Source organism: Bos javanicus, chromosome X (assembly GCF_032452875.1).
Source record: "Bos javanicus breed banteng chromosome X, ARS-OSU_banteng_1.0, whole genome shotgun sequence".
In the NCBI taxonomy this organism is placed as follows: Eukaryota; Metazoa; Chordata; class Mammalia; order Artiodactyla; family Bovidae; genus Bos; species Bos javanicus.
The window spans coordinates 92,938,566-92,960,013 of NC_083897.1; the positions used below are offsets into that span (position 1 = coordinate 92,938,566).

General features: G+C 43.0%; 1 protein-coding gene across 14 annotated transcripts in view; it reads right to left on the reverse strand.

The window, feature by feature from the left end:
- The window catches only part of KDM5C (lysine demethylase 5C), a 31,242-nt gene that overhangs the window by 6,893 nt on the left and 2,901 nt on the right, over positions 1–21,448 (reverse strand). For 4 of the 14 annotated variants that reach the window (XM_061410182.1, XM_061410180.1, XM_061410181.1 and 1 more), the window contains exons 2-16: positions 19,737–19,814; positions 19,242–19,397; positions 17,345–17,467; positions 16,884–17,054; positions 16,393–16,527; positions 15,532–15,655; positions 15,244–15,425; positions 14,048–14,206; positions 12,219–12,338; positions 11,933–12,091; positions 11,125–11,306; positions 10,876–11,038; positions 4,802–4,921; positions 4,496–4,690; positions 36–217 (exon numbers count right to left, since the gene is read on the reverse strand). In XM_061410182.1, the coding sequence (XP_061266166.1) occupies positions 36–217; positions 4,496–4,690; positions 4,802–4,921; positions 10,876–11,038; positions 11,125–11,306; positions 11,933–12,091; positions 12,219–12,338; positions 14,048–14,206; positions 15,244–15,425; positions 15,532–15,655; positions 16,393–16,527; positions 16,884–17,054; positions 17,345–17,467; positions 19,242–19,397; positions 19,737–19,814 (2,249 nt within the window). Of the gene's footprint in view, positions 1–35; positions 218–4,495; positions 4,691–4,801; positions 4,922–10,875; positions 11,039–11,124; positions 11,307–11,932; positions 12,092–12,218; positions 12,339–14,047; positions 14,207–15,243; positions 15,426–15,531; positions 15,656–16,392; positions 16,528–16,883; positions 17,055–17,344; positions 17,468–19,241; positions 19,398–19,736; positions 19,816–21,448 lie in introns of those variants that run through there. The other 10 variants (XM_061410184.1, XM_061410186.1, XM_061410183.1 and 7 more) reach the window with 6 other exon arrangements.

A 21,448-nucleotide genomic window follows, 5' to 3' on the forward strand; every position in this document is an offset into this window, starting at 1 on the left:
TCAGCCCACTTCCCCCAGGTAGGCCCCCTGCTCACCTCAAGTACTGCCGGCTACTGGAGCACTTGCAGAGATCATTGATGTGGGAGAGGCAGACAAGGCCATCAGGGCAGTCATAGCAGGCTAGGGCTGATAGAAAGCACGTGGTCTTGCACTTGATGCACTGGCGTTCATCATCCGGGAGCAGCTCAAAAGCTTCTCGCTCAGCTTCAGTGATGCCCTGGGGGTGTTCATTATATAGAACCAGAACAGGGCTGCAGAAACCCCTAACTCAGCCACCACTGAGCTCCACATAAAAGACTCAAATCTGTGCTAGGAGCTATGAAGGAGACAAAACTCCACAGATCACACTGCCTCTGTGAAGTCCAGACTCTCAAAGCTGGGTAATCATATGAAGCAGGGTAAGATCAATGTAGGTTGAGAGGAAGAAAAATCAGGTAAGTTTCAGATTAGCAGAAAGGGCCTTAGGGGTGAAGAAGGTGAGGAAAATGTGGACCAAGGCACCAGAGAGATGGCAATATGTGGAAGTGGCCAAGACAAGTGTCGTGTACTGGGGAATAATGCTAGCTTCCAGGCACTCAGTGCCCACTGTGCTCTAGGCACTGTGCTGGCTGCTTTAGCAGCACACTACATGCACATCTACAACTTAAGAGAAATAAACTCTATGTGCTTGTATCCAGTGTTTAAAGTTCCCAACCTAAGCCAATGACTTTACTGTTGATTAGATGAAGAAAAAGCAATCCACTCCAAAAATGGAGGAAAAGCCAGCTATCTTGGAGTAACTGAAAGACAAGATAATGCTATACATTATGAGCAGTTTTGGGGATTTTAGAGAGAAATTTTGATTCTAACAGTTTTTGTCTTCTGTACTGACCTAACTTCTGTGTAAGTCCATTGCACATTACAAATCCCACCCTGCCACAGATGTGCTCTGCACATTACAAACCCTGCTCATATGAGTCCATTGCACATTACAAATCCAGCTGTGTTGATATAGAGTAAATTATTTAAACCTCTCTGGGTTTCAGTTTCCCTATTTTGTAAAATGGAGACTATGGTACTATCCTCATTGGGTTGGGATTAACAAAGGTAAAGTCACTAAGGACTTAGAAAAGTATCTTAGCAGTTAGAATAGTGGAACCACAACAGGCCCTCAAAAGTCAAAGTAACCTTGAGAAAGAAAAACAAAGCTGGAGGTATCAAGTTTCTTGATTTCAAACTATATTACAAAGCTGCAGTAATCAAAACAGTATGGTAATGACATAAAAATAGACACATAAACCAATGGTAAGCCCAAAAATAAACTCTCATACATACACTCAACTAATATTTGACAAGGGAGTCAAGAATACTCAGTGGGGAAAAGATAGTCTCTTCAATAAATGGTGCTGGGAAAACTGGATAATCACAGGTAGAAAAATGAAACTGGACCTTTATCTTATATCACTCATGAAAATTAACTTGAAATAGATTAAAAACTTAAACGTAAGAACTGAAACCATAAAACTCCTAGAAGAAAATATAGGGAAAATGTTCCTGGACATTGGTGTGGGCAATGATTTCTTATACATGGTATATTTAAAAAGCACAAGCAACAAAAGCAAAAATAAATAAGTGGAACTATATCAAACTAAAAAGCATCTGCACAGCAGAAGAAATCATCAACAAAATGAAAATGCAACCCATGGAATGGGAGAAAATATTTGCAAACTGTCTGTCTGATAAATGGTTAACATCCAAAGTATATAAAGGACTCATACAATTCAACAGCAAAACCCCAAACACCCAAATAAGAACTGGGCAGAGCACCTGAAAAGATGTTTTTCCAAAGAAGACATACAAATGGCTAATAGGTACATGAAAAAATGTACAACATTACTAACCACCAGGAAAATGCAAATCAAAACCATTAATATCCCCTCCCACCAGTCAGAATGGGTTATCATCAGAAAGAAAAGAGATAACGTGTTGGAGAGAAGGTGGAGACAAGGGAAACTGTGCACTGTGGTAGGAATGCAAACTGGTACAGCCACTTTGGAAAACAGCATGAAGGTTTCTCAAAAAATTAAAATAGAATTAACCATATGATCTAGCAATCCCTCTTCTGGGTATACTCCAAAGGAAATGAAACTAGGATCTCAAAAAGATATCTGCACTCTCATGTTCACTACAGCATTATTCACAATAGCCAAGACACGGAAATAACCTAAGAGTCCATAAATGGATGAATGGATTAAGATGATGTGGTGTATGTATGTGTATATGTACATATACATATAATGGAATATGTATTACTCAGCCATATGGAAGACAGCAATCTTGCCATTTGTGACAACACAGATGGACCTTGAGGGCATTATATAAGTTAAATCAGACAAAAAAGACAAATATCACAGAGTATAACTTATATATGGAATCCAAAAAAGCCAAACTCCTAAAAACAGAGTAGTAGGAGTTCCCTGGTGGCCTAGTGGTTAGAATCCCAGGTTTTCACTGCCATGCCCTGGGTTCAGCCCCTGGAGGGGGGATTGCGATCCTGCAAGCTGGCTTGCAGCACGGCCAAACAAAACAAACAAGAAACAGAGTAGAATGGTGGTGGCCAAGGGCTAGGGAGGTCGGAAAATAGGAAGATGCTGGTCAAAGGACAAACTTCCAGTTAGAAAATAAATAGATTTGGGGGAGTCTAATCTATAACATGATGACTATAGGAGGGGGGAAAATGGGCATTCAACAAATATTTACTGATATTAGCTAATTTTCAGATAAAGACACATATTTCACGGGGCTATCTCAAAGTCTTAGAGAGAGTAACTTGCACAAAGTGAGAATGTGACTACAGCCTATTTTGAATCTGAAGCTAGAGAATGCTGCTCTTAGGGTGAACCCCCTAGGTATTCCTGGATCATGAACTCCTTAGAGAACTGGATGTAAGCTATGAGCCCTCTTGCTAGAAAAGGACTCAAACATATACACAAACATATACAAACACACACACACACAATCACACACAATCTTTTACAGAATTTGAGCCCTCTCGCTAGAAAAGGACTCTCTCTCACACACACACACACACACACACACACACACAATCTTTTACAGAATTTTGAGACTGGGGGTTCCAGAATTTTTCTCTTAGGTAAGGGCCAAATTCTGAGAATTTGAGAATAGAGAATTCTGAGTGTTAGTATGGGAACATCTACTTTTCCCACCTTACTTTGGCTCCTTCCTATAGCCTAGCACAGCCCCAAAGTCATCACTTAATAACAGCACTGAACAGAGAGAAAAAATTATGCCTAGAAAAGCCCATCAACTAATACCACAGACTGATAGGCCCCAGACCTCCAACACTTACCAAAGCTGCAATTCTTACAGCCCATGCTCATAGGGAAGTTATAAATGAGCTTTAAAATAAGAAAATATTAGCCTAAATTTCCTTATTTTAAGAAAAGGGATCCAGCATGGGATTCCTCAAGACCAGCATTCTTTTGTGCATCCTATGGAGCACTCTCACTAAATCAATTCCCTAACTGAGCAAGTCTGGAGCTTTAAGGCAGCTAAACTACATGAACAGCAGTCCCACTCACCTTCAAATAAAACTGATAAGTTATGAGGAATCTATCTGCCTTCTACTCAGTAACACGAACCCAATCTGAACTGCTAAACCATTTGAACTGCAATAAAATGGCATTTAATATCCCATATTTCAATTATTTTGTTCATGTATTAATATTATCAATAACAGCAGCTGCTACACTGAAAGTGCAGTAATAGATGCTTTGACATAAATCATCTTACTCAAGCTTTACAACCACCTCACAAGAGGTATTTATTCCCATTTTATAGAGTGGGAGAGTAAGACTATGAAAGGTTAGGTAACCTAAAAAGGTTGTCCAAGCTTACCAGCAAATGGGGGTTTTGTTATGTCAGTTGGTCTTATTGGGTTATTTAAATAATCATGAATAGCAGCTATACCAGCACCTGCTATGGGTCACTTACTTAACATCTTGAAAGAAAAGAAAGTGAAAGTAAAGTCACTCAGTCATGTCCAGCTCTTTGCGACCCCATAGACTGTAACCTACCAGGCTCCTCCATCCATGGAATTTTCCAGGCAAGAGTACTAGAGTGGGTTGCCATTTCCTTCTCCAGGGAATCTTCCTGACCCAAGGGATCGAACCTGGGTCTCCCTCAATGCAGGCAGACACTACACCATCTGAGCCACCTGGGAAGCCCACTTAACAACTTAAATCCACTCAACTATCCAAAAAGATAAGCACTATTATAATTCCATTTTTTTTCAGATGGGGATGCTGAGGCTCAGTCAAGTAAATTAACTTGCCAACAGTTATTAGTAAATGGTAGAGAATGGAATGTAGTTTTCAACTTAGATGTGTCTAGTTCTTTTCAGTACTTCCCAAGAGTAGAGCCTACTACTACTTCCTCCTCTCCTATCTCTGCCAGACTAGGGTACCCAATCCTGTACACTCTCCCCACCACTCACCTTCTCCAACAGGGCCTTTCGTAGACGCCGCTCCTCCTGCACCATGATGAACATCTCTTTATGCACAGCTGCTGCTAGATTCAGGTCCAGCTTCTCTGGACAAGCAGCCATCTTGCAGATGAGCTCCTCATGGGAGAAGACACAATATCTTCGGAGTCGGCGGTAGTGCTCAATGCACTGGCGCCCAGCTGGCAGCTGTGGTCAGGTTCAAGGTTGAGCATAGCCAAGTCTGGAGGCCATGGTGCCTCAGCTTCCCTACCACCCTCCTGCTTCTCCTTGCCACCCCTCATCACACTCCAGACTCACCCAGTCAGCAGTGCAAAAGTTGACAGCCTCAGCAAAGTTGTAGCCTTGGTTAAAGCCACTGTGGTAAGCACGAGGGAAGGTAATGACGAATTCTCCTGCACACTGGTTTGTGCGGACAACCTGAGGAAGAAAAGCCAAGATCGCTGAGATAAAAGTTTTCCATAGTCTACAGAAACCTCATCTAAGTGCAGAGTCCTCAAGGAGAGGAAGGAAAGTCTCAGGGAATGGTCTGACAACAGATTCCCAGATCCTCCAACTCCAACAGAGAGGACCACTGGTCTCTGTTCTCAAGGTTTTGATTTGTGACGACAGGAAATATTGTAAAGTAATTAGCCTCCAATTAAAATAAATAAATTAATTTTAAAAAAAGAATTTGAGTCAAAAGCAGGAAATATACCAAAATATTTCAACTTCCTTAATAATTTTTATAAAAATTCAAAATATAACTTTCCATTAAGCTGGCCATTCCTTTCTCAGTAACAATTTTTGTTACCAGTCATGTAAGCAGTTTCACACCAAGTGGTTCTACAAAATCTGTTATAAAATCAGCAGGCCCTGCCATTCTCCATTTCCTACAGCCATTGGTTTTCACCTCTTCTGATTATTTTGGCATTCACCTTAACAATTCTAAATATCATGCCTCAAGACTATATTAAAAACAGCCTTCTATTTCTCAATTTGCTTAGTTTTCTATGCATGTATTAGTAAGTTAATCCCAACCTTTTTGACAAATGTAAAACTCTATCACTTTTCACCTTTCTGTAGCAATCTCTGATAGAGCCTTATGATCTGTTACAATTTGGACCAGCTGCCCTCCCTGGATTGTCACTCTCCCATGATAGATTTCCTGTTTCCTAGATCCCATGTCTTCCTCTTTCTTGGTTTGTTCCTTTGCTGTGGTTAATTAAGCACATCATCCAACAGCTTCCTGAGAAACAGTGGGAAGAATTTAGAAAAATATCTCTATTCTACTCTCACATTTGATAATTTGACGGCACATATAAAATTCTAAGTTGAAAATCATTTTGAAGGCATGGTTCTAGTGTTCTGGATTCCAATGTTGCTTTTGAAAGTTTGAAGCCATTCTGATCTGTAATGCTTTGAATGAAACCAGTTTTCTCTCAGAAAGCTTGTACGAGTTTTCTGGTCCCGGTGTTTGTGAAAATTCACCAGATATACCTTGGTATGGATCTATTCTCATTCATGTACTGGGTAGGCCCTTTGATTCTGGAGACTCTCGTAGTTGAGGGCAATTTTCTTAAACAATTTCATTAATAATTTGATCCTTTCAGTTTTCATTTATTCTCTTTTCAGAGAGAATTATTGAATATTGAACTACCAGAAAAAGTTCTCTGATTTTCTCTAGCTTTTTCTGCCTTTAACTTTTTATTCTATCTTCTGGGAGATATCCTTAACTGTTTATCTTCTATGCTTTTTATTTAGTTTTCCACTTTTGTTATCATTAATTTTAATTTCCAAGAGCTCTTTTTTGTTCTTAGCATGTTCTTTTAAAATAGCATCTTGTTCTTATTTTATGTTTGCAACATATGCTCATCTCTGAAAGTTTTAATGAGGTTTCTTTTCCTTTTCTTTTTGAAGTTTATTTCTCCCAGCCTACCCTCTGTTCAAACTGCTGTTTTTACCATTTGGTTCTACTTTGTTCTAGAGTTTTCTCGGTTATCTACTTATATTCAAAAGTAAGAAAGGAAAAGACTGAATAGAAGTTCTGAGTACTGAGATGAAGTTTGTCAACTGTGAGCTTCACTGTAGGGTAAAGCCACTTAGTTTGGGAAACTCTAGGTCTTTCCTTCTGAGCCAGTTAAGAGTCCCCAGAGAAAACTCACCCATTTTCTGTGCCCGAAGAAAAAAGGTTTGGCTACCAGTGTTCTAAGAGTCAAGTGGAGGAAGATGGCTGGGAACCTCAACATTCAGTAAGTATACAATGAATTCTAGTATTTTCACTATACCTCAATTGTACCTAAAAGACCTCAATCCAGAGATCAATTTCAAAAGTACACCTCACAATCTTTTGCTAGTGAGGGAGGGTCACATTTCCCGCTACCTAGTGTGGGTGAGGTTCCCACGGCTTTCAGATTGATTCGCAGATGTTCCAGGTACTGATTTAAGTTTCAGTTTTCCTGTTTCCTAGTTTCAAGAATTTTTTCATTGTCTCTTGTTTTCCCCATCATTGTGATTTTTTTTACCTTAAAAAAAAATCCCTTTGTGTCATTTAAGTGAAGTTTCAATAAGGAATGGAAGTAGCCATGTGTATGTTTAGTTTGCCACCATTACCAAGAAGTTTTACAAAGTTTTTTAAGACAAACATTTAACGCTGATGAAGACACACTGAAATAAGTACAGTGCAGGTATGGGGACCAATAACTTCTCTCTAGAAAGCAAAATTGCTAATATATACTAAGAACCTAAAAGGTTTATAGCCTTCAACACAATTCCTCTGCTAGGATTCTAGATTAATGTGGAGAGAATCAGCATCCTAACAATATTGAATCTCCAAATTTATTCAGGTCATGTATCAGCTCCTACCTCCAATACATTTTCTTCTCAAATCTACGCCTACTTAGAGACAATATCAGTATTTACTGCTTGTACTGCCGCACTGGCCCCCATTATCAACCAGAATTGTCTTCCCCAACCAAAATGCAAATCTGATCATGTAATGTCCCTGTTGAGAACCTCTCACTCAAATCCTCATATCTACATGATAAAGCCATAGCCCCAACAGACAAACTCTTACTCTTCCTTCAAGTGTCGCCACTTCTACAAATACTTTCCTGACCCCTCCCTCCCTCAACTTCCTAATGACCCAGTCTGTTTTTCTTCTGTAACACCCCTAATAATATTTTATTCCATTTGTTTACTCATCTCTGTCCTCTACTCAACTACACACGACCAAAGGCAGGGATTGGTTTATTTACTTTCAGGGTGTTGACCAGAGGCCTTGCACACAGGGAGTTCCAGCAATATCTGTTGAATGATCTAGTCCCAGCCTTGATTTTATAGATGGAAAACTGAGTCCTAGAAAAGCCTCAAGTAGCAGAGCCAGAAATAAAACCTAATGCTCCTGTACCCTCATTTTGGCAATGTCACTTTACTATTTTCTTCCTATACAGTTTTTTTTAAAAAACTTTCCTCACATTCTGCAGCTATTAAAAAAATGACCCCAAAGTCCATCAACTGGTGAATAGACAAACAAAATTTAGTATATCCATACAATATAATATTAGTCCACCTTAAAAAGGTAGTTCTGAAACAAGCTCTAACACAGATGAACCTCAAAAACATTATGCTAAATGAAAAGCCGGATATACAAAGACCACATATTATTCCATTTATATGAACTGTCTAGAAAAAGCAAATTTTTAGAGTCAGTCAATTAGTGGTTGCTTGAGACTAGGGGTTGGAATGGAGAGTGACTGCAAAAGGGTACACAGGATCCTTTTGGGGTGATGGAAATGTTTTAAAACTGGAATAAAGTAATGGTAGCACAACTTTGTAGATTCACTGAATTGTGCATTTAAAATGCATGATTTTTATGGTATGTAAATTATACTGTAATAAAGTTGTATTTCAAAAAAGATGGTATGAATAGTTCATGGTGAGGAAGCAAAAATCATTCTAAACCAGCACTGTCCAACAGAAATATGCCAGCCACACAAATACTTTTCAAATTCTCTAATAGCCACGTTAAAAAAGTAAAATTAACTTCAATATATTTTATTTACTATATCTACAATATCATTTTAATGTGTAACTGGTATACAGAAGTATTAGTGAGATATTTTAAACTGTTTCATATTACACCTTGAAATCCAACATGTGCTTTATACTTTAAATACATTTCAGTTATGACTACTCATGTTTCAAGTGCTCAACAGCCACATGTGGCTAGTGGCTATCAAGCTGGACAAAGCCATTCTAGATGATCAAACTTAACAAAAGAGATTATAAAAATCCATACACTGATTACTGTTATGTCAAAATTTACATAAAAAACAGGTGGAAACAACAAAATGTGGAGGAAAATAGAGGTGACCTTTGTATTTCCTTTTTTTTTTTTTGAAAGGGGGGTGCTGTTTCTTTTATAATAAAAATACTTATACTATCTTTTATCTATAAAAAGAAATAGCCTTCTCTCACCAAAGGGGAAGATGAGTAAGGTGGTAGCGGGTAGGGTGGGGGCAACCAAAGATGGCTGAGGGAGCTCCAGCTGGCTAAATTCTAGTTTGCCAACATGTGAATATGAAAAATCAGATGTCTTGATGGAGGGGATACTGCCAAGTCCAAAGAGCCTGGAGATGCTGGGAACTACCTATAGGAGTGGCAGGGCAGACAGAGGGTGAGGTGGTGAAACAGCAGTTGGCCAGAGAAGCTGGGGGGCTATGAGCAGAAGAAATGCTATGGAGGTGGATGCAAAGAGCACATGTTTAAGAGTCTGTGATAAGACTTTTTTAAACAAGAGGCAAGGATTGAATAGCTATTATATATATATATATTATATATATATATATAATATATATATATACACACACACACACACATATATATGCATCTTAGCTGTCTGAATCCTTAAGGAGAATCCTCTCCTACTCGTACAATTCTTGACATTGTGGGAAAGAAAGGATGCTGTGAATCAGGAAGTAGTCTGAGGAAAGGTCAGACTCAATGTCTACTTGCAAAGAGCATAACTTGAAATGCCCTTGATCATTTCCATACCTTGAGCCCAGTCATTTTCAAATGGGGTGAGGCAGAGAGGGAAAATGTAACCCCCCCCGACCTCCCCCAAGTGGAGGAAGGTGACCTGAACTGTTGCAGAATTCATTTCCTCTAATTTCCTAGGTATCTCAATCCTTAGCTAAGTACCACTAAAATGTGTAAAAGTATCACTTGCAGATTATATAGTATAGTAAAACAAGCTGAAGGCAAGAAATTCTGGTGAGAACCACTGACTTAGTCCAAAGACCTGCTGTTCAGGTGACCAGGAATTTCAAGGAGATTAATTCAGTATGTACTGACTGTCTACCATGTCCCATACATCAGAGTAAGTGGCAGGGTAGCTAAGGCTGGGGTGTGGGGGTGTGTGTGTAGGGGAAGTGGTGAGGTGAAGGGAGTGGGGAGAAGTATAACCACAGAATGAGTAAGACTGAAGCAGAGGTGGAAGATGTATTCAATCCTATTCCTACAGGACTACTGATCAGGTTATTTTAAGACCCATACCAGAAAACTGGCTGATGCTAATCAACATTAGAAATTCCCAGGAATATAAAGCCCCTTAGAGGTAAGCCAGGATGTGTACCCAGAGTGGGAGAGAAGACTACAGAGGAGGAGAATAGGACAAGCCAGGACTCTGAGTTCAGCTTTTTTTTTTTTTAAATGCTGAAAGATATTGGCTTTTTTTTTTTAGCTTAATTCCCCCCACTCCCCACCAACTTTACTGAGATACGGCTGACATATAACCTGTTGGTGCACAACATTTTGATGTGATACACTTATGTATTTGCAAAGTAATTACCACCACAGAACTCTGACCTGTTAAATAAGTAAACAGACCTACTCACTTCTCCAAGATGGGTCACAATATGGAAAGTATAGCAGTGACTGCTAGTTGTCCCCCTATATCCATTCTCACCCTCTTCCATAATAACATGACCTCCAATTTGTAGCTGGTACATGACCATCCTTAATAAAAATCAGATTTTCCAGTTTTTCTCACAACTATATGTGGCCATGTGACTAAGTTATGATCAATAGGAGGTGAATGACAATGATGTGTGCCCTTAACAGTAAGGAGACTTGTCTTGCCCAGTCCTTCCTTCATTTCCCTCTTCTACTGGTGGAATCCACCCCTAAGGCGTTGCCCTGAAACATCTGGCCGAGGTGGCTCACCATCACACTGTATCTCTAAGCACTATTATTTCCATCAAACCTACAGTCTGATTAAGAGAGAGTAAGAATGAGAAAGGCATGGGGGTATATTCTAGACAATGACCACCACCACCACCATACAGGACATCACTAACTCATTCCTATTCTTTGCCCATTTCCTAGGCACTCACCGGCACACCATGGGACATGAGGGTGTTGGGATTCATGAGGGTAACAAGTTGGTGCAGAAGGTCAGGCTGGCTATCAAAGAGCTCAGGTGTCAGCTTCTTCATCACCTCTTCCAAATGTTCTGCTGCAAGGGAGGGTACCCCATACCAGGTCTTCGGCTCACCCCTGGCCAAAAAGAAAGGGGACACGTAGAGTGGGCACTCAAAGAGCCCACCCTGAATGCTTCCTTGGCTGCCCAGGACCCCACTCACCAGTGGAGGTAGTTAATGGAGTAACTCCAGTGATCCTCAATATGCCAACAAAAGGCCGAGAAGACCATGCCCACATAGAGCCAGGGCACCTTCATGCCAGAGATATCTGCATTGATGTGGCACAGTACAGACTGTTCCAACACTGGCATCACATTCAGGTTCCAACCACTCGTAGCATACTCCTGATAGGTCAGGTATTTGTGGAAAAGAGAGTTTTGCTAAGGTGCTGAGTTCTTTATTCCAAGGAACCTTAATTTTGAGGTCACAGACCTTTCTGAAACGTCTAAAAAATACTACAGATGTTCTTCCCCCTGCCTCCCTCAAATGCATAGACAAAATTTCGATTCACTTCACTTTACTTCAATTTTAGGAAAATTTATAGATGTGCCCACTCACAAAAGTATCTGCAAGTTAAAAGCCCCTGCTCTGGACCAAAATGTACCCTCCTTGTGATACAGGCCTAGGGCCTCTTTATTTCCTGCACTTACAATCCCAGTCCCTGAACACTTCTTATGAATGAGCCAGGTACTCTGACAGGTACTTCAAATACCTTCTCATTTAATTCTTATAAAATTTGTGAAATGGATACTACTCCCATTCTACAGACAAAAAATAGCCAATCTCATGACTGGAGATGCCACGCAAGATACTAGGCTGTGCTCTTTACACACATCATCCCATCTAAATCTCATAGCAACACATAAGGCAGGGATAACAGTCCCCTTCCTACAGAGATACTGGGTCTTTCAGATACTGAAGGACTTGCCTAAGTCACACAGCTGAATATAACCATGAATCATCTACTCACCTCCTCCTCAGGGGTTAGGTGCCGCTTACTGTCACTGACGGGGAACCCGCTACCAAATTCTTTGGAATGGATGTCAGCCCCATACTCAACAGTTACATCTTCCTCAATGCTATTCACCAGCCGCCAGAATTCCTTCTCCACAAGTTCTGTGGGTACCATCTAAAGGAACAGGGGTAGCTGATGACTGTGGCTCATCATATCCTGGCCCCATTGACCCAGGCGAGCTATAGACCATCAGACACCTATGAACCTAGCCCTGACACTACCCCAGCCCTCCATCACCTACGTGTACGGGCATGTTGAAGTAATCGGCTTTAAAGGAGTCAGCCATCTCGCCAAAGCTCTGCAGAGTGTACTCCCGGGTAGCCTGCTCAAAGCCAAAGGCTTCAGGGGGGCGCTTACACTCCTGAAACCCAAAGGAGAACATGTCACCAAGGTAGAGGCAAAGAGGTGGAGAATCCCCAAAAGCTGAGCTGGAATATGGGGTAGGAATCAGGAGGGAGAACAGCCCTAGGTTTGTACTTAAGGCCCCTGAGGCAGGTCTCACATCATAGCTCTATGTTTTTCTCCTAGTACTTCAGTGCAGTTAGTCTCTTCACTCCTCACATGCACTTCTACCATGCTTTTATCTTCTCTTCCTTCAGGACTTGACTATCTAAACCATGGGCTCTGATTTAATATGCTACCCCATTCTCTTCTGTCACTATCTTTCTTTCAAGACAAAATGTGAGTTTATACAGGATGCTTAGAGAAATTTTTATGCCGAGACTGGAACTACAGGCCTGGGAAAACAACACCGAATATTCCAGTAGCTCGGAGGATGGGAAACAAAGGCACCAACCCTTAGTGTCAAACTCCACACTTTCTGCTCTTTAGACTGTCTCATAAAACAGGACATATGTCTAACTCATTTTGTACTTATATTCATGGTTTTAGATGAGAGTTGTATGTACCCGAGGCAGACGCACCTTCTGCTCATGTCTGAAATCTAAATGTCAACCTGGTTCACCGGCCCAAGACCACTTAAAGAAGAGAGCTAAGTAGACCTGACAATCTTTGTTGTCTATGATACTGTTGGCATTCAAACTCCTCCCTAAAGGAATCCCCACCACTACCAAGGCGTTACACTGCCCCAGTCTCTTTCCTCGTGTGAGTGTGTGTGTGTGTCCATGTGCACATGCATACCTGGACACTATGACCACAGCTGACAGGGTGAGAGACTATCAACATCTACTCTCCCAGAAAGCCAGGGAAAGATGTAGACGAGCAACCCAGAATTTGGATCAAGGTAAAAGGCTCATGAAATGAAACTGGCAGACTTACCAGGCCTCTTAGCCCTCACTGCTGCTTCAGGTGCTCTCCTCACTGCCTCTCTTGCACTAGGTACGTTATCCCCACATAGCCTTACTCCTGAACTCCTCCATCCCCAGTCTAGAAAGTCTGCTCAACGCTTGTAACTGAAGTCTACAACAGTGTAAACCAATTTAATTATCACAACAGAAGGAAAATAACTAATAAATATTATACCCACATGATGAACCCTTTACAAGAAATCATACTCATGAATAATACAGAAAAATGATTATAAAGTAACAAATGAAAGTACACAGTATGATCCCAAACCTGTTAAAGATAGTTATATATACGCAACAATGAAAAGATGAGAAGAAAATACACCAGACTATTACAATAGAGCTTTCGAAAAGAAATAAAAAATAAAAAACTTGAAAATCAAAAGGACATTTTTTTTATTCATATTCCTGTCCTCCAAATCTAATTGCTGACACCTTCCCTGATTACTACTCTTAGTCACTTTCCTCTCCTCTGAACTTCTACATCTGAATTTCTAACACACAATTTAACATTTGATTATATGTCATCATATACAATCTAATTATGAATCTCACCTCCCCAGGTGGTCTGAGAGCTTCCAGAGAACACAGGCTGAATGTCCTCCTCTTCTTTCTCCCAAAGCTCTGCCCAACCTAGCCCAACCTCAGGGACCCAAAACATAAGACTGTGGCTGAGCTAGGAGGCTGCTTTCAATAAGACCAGATGAAGGAAGGCAAGGACAGCCTATGAGGCAGACACAGATTGGGGCTGGGAAGTCCTTACCGCCATGACACACTTTGGACACCGCCAGACACCCTTGGGAATCTCAGGCAAAGGAGGCAACAAGCAGAAGATGTGGTAGTTGTCATCACAGCCATCACACAGCAGGAGCTTGTCATCCTCATCCCCTCGCGAACACATTCGGCACACATATGACTCAATCTGCCAGGGGAGGGAGGCAACAGTTCATCAACCCAAGCCCCGTCCAGCCTTTCAAACATAATACTCCTCCAGACAGTATCTTAGTCCACAGAGATCTCTGTTAGAAACCCACCGTGCTTGATGGCTGGATCATTCATAGCCTTGTACAGGTTAGTCATGCTAGCTCAGGAGTTAAACTGCAAGCAAGAATCTCCCCAAATAAACTAACTGGTAGAGATGTGAGAGCAGAGTCTTTATGATTCAGGGCTGAATTCCCCATTTTTATTCATTCAATAAACATTTACTGAACACTTAGGTGTTCAACACTATGCCAGACTCTATGGTACAGAGATAAGTAAGACACGGTATCCTCCTTCTAAAGGCATACAATAGTCCAGAAGCACAAGTTCATAAAAATTAAAAGGCAGTGTAGAAACTGCCAATAGCTCCCCATAAAAGGGTACTATGGAAACCTAGAGGAGGAAGCACACAAATCAGCTGGAGATGAGGAACAGCCTTGAGGAAGAACTTCACTGAAAAGGTAACACTTGAAACTAACTGAAATCTGAAGGCAAACTAAGATTTGGCAATGGTGCAGAGAACAGGGGGAAACTTCCAGGCAGAAGAAACAGCATGTGCAAAGGATGGGGCAAGAAAGCATGGCACGTCTCAGGGAAAAAACAAACATACCTACAAGCAGTTCAGTGTGGCTATAGCAGAGAAGTAAGGTGGGCAGTGCTGGGGAATGAGGCTAGAGGTCTGCTGCGACTGGATCATGCATGGTAATGAGGAGCTTAGCCTTTATCCTGAAACAATGGAGAGGGAGTCTCCTTCTCTGCACCCTTCCAGCACTTCATGTTAACAGCACTTGATCACCCTTTCCTGTTCTTTGTTCCATGTGAGCTGGCCTTGTTTCCCCAATTAAGTGAGCTACCTGAGGACAGGGCCCACCAGGCCCACTTTTCTGTTTAATGCAACCTGGTCCAGTGCCATGCTGGGGAAATGCTCATTGAAGGGATGAGAAGCAGAGCATTAGGAAGTCAGGGCTGGGTCCTTACAAACTGGGCATTGCTGTGGTTCCTCCTGAGCCTCATGGTCATCTTGGTGCAGGGTTCTGGGCTGTGACTCAGCTCCTCCTTGCTCTCCAGGAAGGTCTTGGGTGAGGTTGACTCCACCTTCATGTCCCCGCCTGACTCCTCCTTCACCACTACAGTAGGGGGACACTCGGGCCCTTCCTTATCTGGGAGAGAGAATAGCTCTAAAGTACAAGTCTGAACAGTTAGGGCCCCGCCTCCTCTCCCCAGGTGAGGCCATTCTTCACACTTCCCCAGCCTGTCAGGCCTCACCTTTCTTCCGCAGAGTCTTATCCTTGGCCATGAGGCCTAGGCCCATCATCTTGGGGCCTGCCCCATAGATCTGCAGCTTCTTTAGCTCAGGATTCTTTTCAATGTCTTCTTCTGTGGGTTCCGGCTAGGAGGAAAGAAGGAAATGAATCAAGATTGCAGGTTGCCCCATTCTAAAAGAACAGCCTGGACTGTATCATAGTCCTGACTAGTTCATATCAGGCCTGAAGCACAGGTGGGCCACGGCAAGAATTTAGATTGCTTTTTGGAGACTGAGGGTAAGTGAGCTCCCTCCTCATCCCTCTCCTGGAATGGAATTAAGATGGATCTCAGTTTTTCCAACTGTAAAATGAGAATATTAACTCCTATCTCACAGTTACAAGGGGCTTGAGAAAGATATACATAAAGAAATCTAAGTATCTGACACTACCAATAAATGGCAGAGACTAATATGGTCTGGTAAATTACATGCTTTGGTGAGCCCAGGGACAGTGTCCATCTTCTTTCCTGTTGTAGCCCCAATGCCCAGAAGAATGCTGGCATATAAGCTTCTTTCTGAGGCTAGAATATAGGTGTAAGGAGAAAGAGAGTTCTTCTCCTATAAGCAGAGTGAGTGAGTCAGGAAAGGAACACGGCAGGCAAAAACAGCAGACACAGGGAAGATATTATGCAAAGAGATCAAAACCCAGCTCAGAAGCTCAGTTGAGAGTAGAGGAAGAGCAAGAGTGAAGCCAGAAAGAGGCACACTACTTTTCAGAACTCAGAGAACCAAGAGAAGGGAGAGTGGAACAGGGAAGAGTCTTGGTCAGAGGGAAAGAACTCTCTTCACCCCTCAAGTTCTGTTAAAAGTAGGGAAGCACTCACATCAGGCTGCAGTCTCTTGGCTCGCCGGCCATAGCTGTTGAACTTGGAGGGCTGCACAGACTGTCGAAGGGGGATACTGTGAGGTTTATATTCCTTGTCCTTCTCCTCATTATCAAATGGACGTGTGTTGCACTGCTGGGGATAGGTGAAGGGTAAAGGTCAGGGCATGGGGCCCCAGCCCCCAATAGCAAGGACTTCCCTCTACCCTCCCCCCAATGGCAACCAAAGTTGTGGTTTCATCCCCGCTCCCCTGCCAACAGGCCCTGCCTAACTGGTCTTTACCACTGACACCAGCACACACTCTGAGAATTCTCATGCTTTTGCTTATATCATCCCTCCTTCCAAACATCTCCCCAACAACCAGACTTCATCTCTTTCGGACCTCTCCAGATATCCAGTCCACTCCACTGAACCAGTTCCATTAAGAGCAAGTGTGGAAATCTGCATCTGGCAGAAGAAAGCCTACTCCCACCCTGGCTTGGCATCCTTACCACCAGGTTGGCTCCAGACTGGTACATCTCATAGGGGTAAACGATGCGTTCATAGTGGGAGCGCAGCAGGGAGCCAATGTTTTTGCCTGGTGGGTAGTTGAGGCGCTGGGCCACCCGAGCCCATCGACGGTCCTTGCAGATGGCTTCATAGCCACCTTCCTCCACCACTATCTGTAAGGACAAGCAGGAAGGGACGTGATTTACTGTGTGTGGGTACAGAAAGAACGAGGACAACTCCATCCCCTTACTTCACTGGAGGCTACCCCCTCCTACCTCCACCACTCAGACTCAAATTGCAGCCAAGGGATGCCAAGAAGTTCTGATGACAGCTTGTGTGCTACCAGGCTGTGCCCCTTCCACTGTAGCCTAGAGATCCAATATCCAAACCAAGGTGGCCCCCAGAATACCAAGGATATTAAGGCGTGGGGTGGGGAGGTTTTTTGAGAAAAACCTGTTCTTACTTTGCTGAGGCTGTAGAGGTCCAAGATCCGCCGTTCTACATTGGGAATCTTTAAGGAAGAGCCCTGGATTTCCCAGAATTTGGCAATCTGATCCAAGTAGTTCAGTTTCACTCTCGTCTGGGCCTGGAGAAGAAATGGCTCAGAGAGGCTGGCCTCCCCCTGCACCTGACCATCTTCTGGCCTAATCTTAGGGCAGGAGAAGGGATACAGAGCAGCCCACTTCATCTACAGAGCAGCAGGCCTCTCCCAGTGAACTGGATCCTCAACTCTAGGTAGTACCTCACCCACCTCTGTTATCTTTGCCATCTTCCAGTCAACAGGAGAAGCCCAAGGTCCCAAAACAGAGCAGGCTGAGTCACAACAGCCAAAGCTTTACATATATTCTTTCTCAGTCTCCTTGACAGGGCTGTGTGAGTATCATCATCTCTTACAGAGCCTCTGCTTCCTCAAGTCACACAGCAGGTACCAAGAAACCTGAGTGTCAAATAAGTTTTTGCTCTTCCTCTGCTAATAATCTGCTATATAGTCTTGAGTAAATTAGTTCTACTCTCTGGACCCCTGTTTTCTGATTAGGAGGGAAATAAAACAACTGCCCAGTCCACTCACCCCAGAAGAGTAGACTTATGACAGGAACAGTAAATGCCCTCTGGAAACTACAGAATTATATCTAAGCTCTAGGCATGTTTCAGAGAATGAAGGCTCCGAAAAAGAACATTCACCTCTTCACATGCACCATGAAATTTGTTCCATGGTGGCCAAAGGGTGTGAGTGCACGCTAAAGACAAAATGGCCTAAAGAACTGAGATGGTGTACCACAGCAGCACTGGTACCTGACCTACCCAGGACCCAATGTGGGCAAAAGATCCTAGGAACAAGGCATGTGCCATGTGTTCCTGAAATCTGTGACCCAAGAAGGGCTCCCCAAGTCTATAACCACCTCACCCTAGCCAGAGGGCCTAGTTTTAGGGAGAACTAGGTTAAGTCTTTACCATTCATTGCTTTGCTCTGATCCCATTAGGGGGATACAGGGACAGTTCTTTCATAGATGAGGAAAAGTAAGGTCTAGCCATAGAAAGGAATATCCTATGGCTCCTTTGCTATGAGAATCCCTAAGGGGCCAGGAACCCTAATCCTTCCACTTCAACCCTTTAGCTTTCCAACCTTGGCCTCATGCCTGCCCCTCGCCCCTTCATTAGCCAGCACTCTCACTCTAGAAAACCTGCCCCTGTCCTATGGTAGCCTACACCTTGCCCTACCTATACCCCAAGAGACCTGGTCAGATCCATCTCTCTAAGGAACTTGTATCCCATACAAAAGATGATTTTTGCCCTGACCAGAACAGTACCTAGACTGACTCTAGAAGAGTGATTCTCAATAAGTGGCAATTTTGCCTTCCAGAGGACATTTAAGTAATGTCTAGAGACATTTTTTGGTTGCCATAACTGGGAGAGGGTAATATGTTCTAGTATCTAATGGGCTGACAGACATCCTAAAGGGATGACAGACATCCTACAATGCACAGGACAGCCCTCCATGACAATAAATTACCTGGCCCAAAATGTCAATAGTGCCAAGGCTGAGGATCTGCAGTCTAAAAGACAAGTAACCTTTTAAGTTATGGGTATTTGGTTGGGCCTAATAGTCAGCCCCATACCCATAGACATCTATTAAGGCTTGAAGATACATAAAAGTGAGGGAGAGGAGTATGTAGCATACTTCTAATCTACATCTTCCAAGGGAAACTCCAGGATTTTACTTGGAACTGGCTTAAGAGCATCTACTCTCATTGCTCTGGGGCATTCTCAAGTCTTTCATGGAGAACCTCACCTTACCCATGCAAAGGGCCTATATTTCCTGTACAGAACATAAGGGAGAGGGAAAAGCCTACTTGCCTGACCTTCTGTCCAAGTTTGTAACCATTCCAGCTTCCACAGAGACCAGTTCTTTTGTTGTTCCTGCCCATCCACCTCACCTTCCACCTTACCAAGCACCATGGAAGGAAGGTAGGAAGCACAGGGCTGTAGATGAATTGGATAGATGAGGACATATTCAGCTGGCCAAGCAAGAAAGGGTCTCAGTTAGCCTCATATTTCTCTTTTGCTGACCTAAGTAGGGTGGGTTAGTTGACAGGGGAGTTTCAGAAGTACCAAATGTTTGTGGGAAAAGCACAATCCCCAGCCTTGGGACTATCAGATCTGGGAGACTAAAAGCCCTTGCTCTGGTTTATATTCAGAGCTCTAAAGCTTCTCCGTGCCCTCCAGGCAACTTCACAGAAGACAGAATAAAGGCCTAGTTAGGTAAAGTACCTCAGCCAGAGAAGGTAGGAGGGAAAGAGGATCAGAGCTCAGGTATCCATTCTCCCAACCCCACCACCAGCTGCTAGTCTTCTTACCTCTAGTTCGTTCAGCCTCTGGATTCGGGGAGTAAACCTGAAGTTGTCCACTTCAACGGCAAAGGGTGGCTGCCAGTCCTGAGTGGGTAAGAAGGGGAAAGGGAGTTGGGTTATTCCAGCATAGTGCAAGACCAGGCTGGGCACCAAAAGCAACTCAGCACCCCATACATGGCTTCCCAGACCTCTAGCCACCCCAGACCTTTTAACCTGGCAAACACCCAACCCATACAAACACAACTCACAACAGAGCTTTAGAAGTACCTCGAGTCCATACTCAACATCCCATGCACATACCCTGGGAAATGTCTCCTGATTCCCTTCCAACAGTACAGTGGTACAATTTTAAGAAATAGAAAAATGAGGTCCAAAACAGCTGACTTCAAACTTTCCCTATGCACACATCCCTTAGGCATGTGCTGTACTGGAAAGCATACAGGATCTGAAGTCAGAAGACGTGGGTTCACATTTTAGCTCTACTACTTACTAGTTATGGGATTTTTACCTTTCTGAATCTGTTTCCTTAACTGTAAGGTGGCAATATGAACTCTTGCCCTGGTTTCCTCATAAGACTGATACGAAAAATTAAACTGGTTTTCAAATGAAAATGTTATTCAAAGGAATCACCATTAAGACTTGACATCTAAGGCTGACCTCACTACCCAATATATCTGCAGAGTAGCTCAGCTCCAATTTGGGCTATTTAAAGTTTGGGCCTTTAATGTTCGTTCTCTCAGTGAGATAGACACTGCAAGGAAGAGCAAGGAACAAGGAGCAAGAATTTGCAATACTCACCTGGTCAGAAAGGCTTCCTATGTGTCCTCTCTCAAACACCTGCCCAGTACCAGGAAGAGGCAGGGGAAGAAGTAGGAAGGAGGGAGGGGTGTTCTAAGCGCTGGAATGCACCACTGACTGTGGTAGCAAAAATTGGGAGGATTTGGGGAGGAGGAGAGAAGTTAGGAAAGATAACAAAAGTAGAGGAGACTGATCTGCCAAGTTGGAGCTTGTTGTGTCCTGCCCAAAAGGCAGCTGTAAAGAGCCTCCTCCCCAATGCTCCTTCCTCCCTCCACCCTCCCAGCAGTCCTTCTTAGAACCCTGGCTCCTGCTGGGATGGTGAAAAGAACCTGGAGTAACCTAGACCGGTGCCTTCATTTAATGAATGGGGGAAATGAGGCCCAGAAAAGAATTGTAATTTCTCCAAAATAACATGCTGAGTTACTGGTAGAGCCAAGACCAGAACCCCTGTCTTCTGACCACTGGTCCAAGGCTCTTTACACTACACCAGGATACCAGTATTCACTCACACATGCATTCACATGGAAAAGGGGAGGGGCAGTTAAAGAGAATAAAAAGCTGCTGGCCTCTTCTGTACACACACTTTTAGAAAAGGGACCAAAGGACTCATACTTACATGCATACATAATCCCCACCCCCACCCCTGCAAAGCAGGTAGCAAACACATGGGACTCCGTGAAGTAGGGGCAAAAACAAACAAAACTAACAACAAAAAAACTCAAACTAAAAAGATATGGCTCAAGTCCACACAGGCTCCCCATGCTCCCTTGCCTCCCATCAGTAGGGCATTGCCCTCAGCGCAGGTAACCCAGGTAGGAAGGTGCTCAAACCCAGAACTCCAGGCACCCTTCTTTCCTCCTAAATCAAGTTCGAGATAAGAATAAGTGCAACATCAAGCAACCTGACAGTGGCAGAACTGA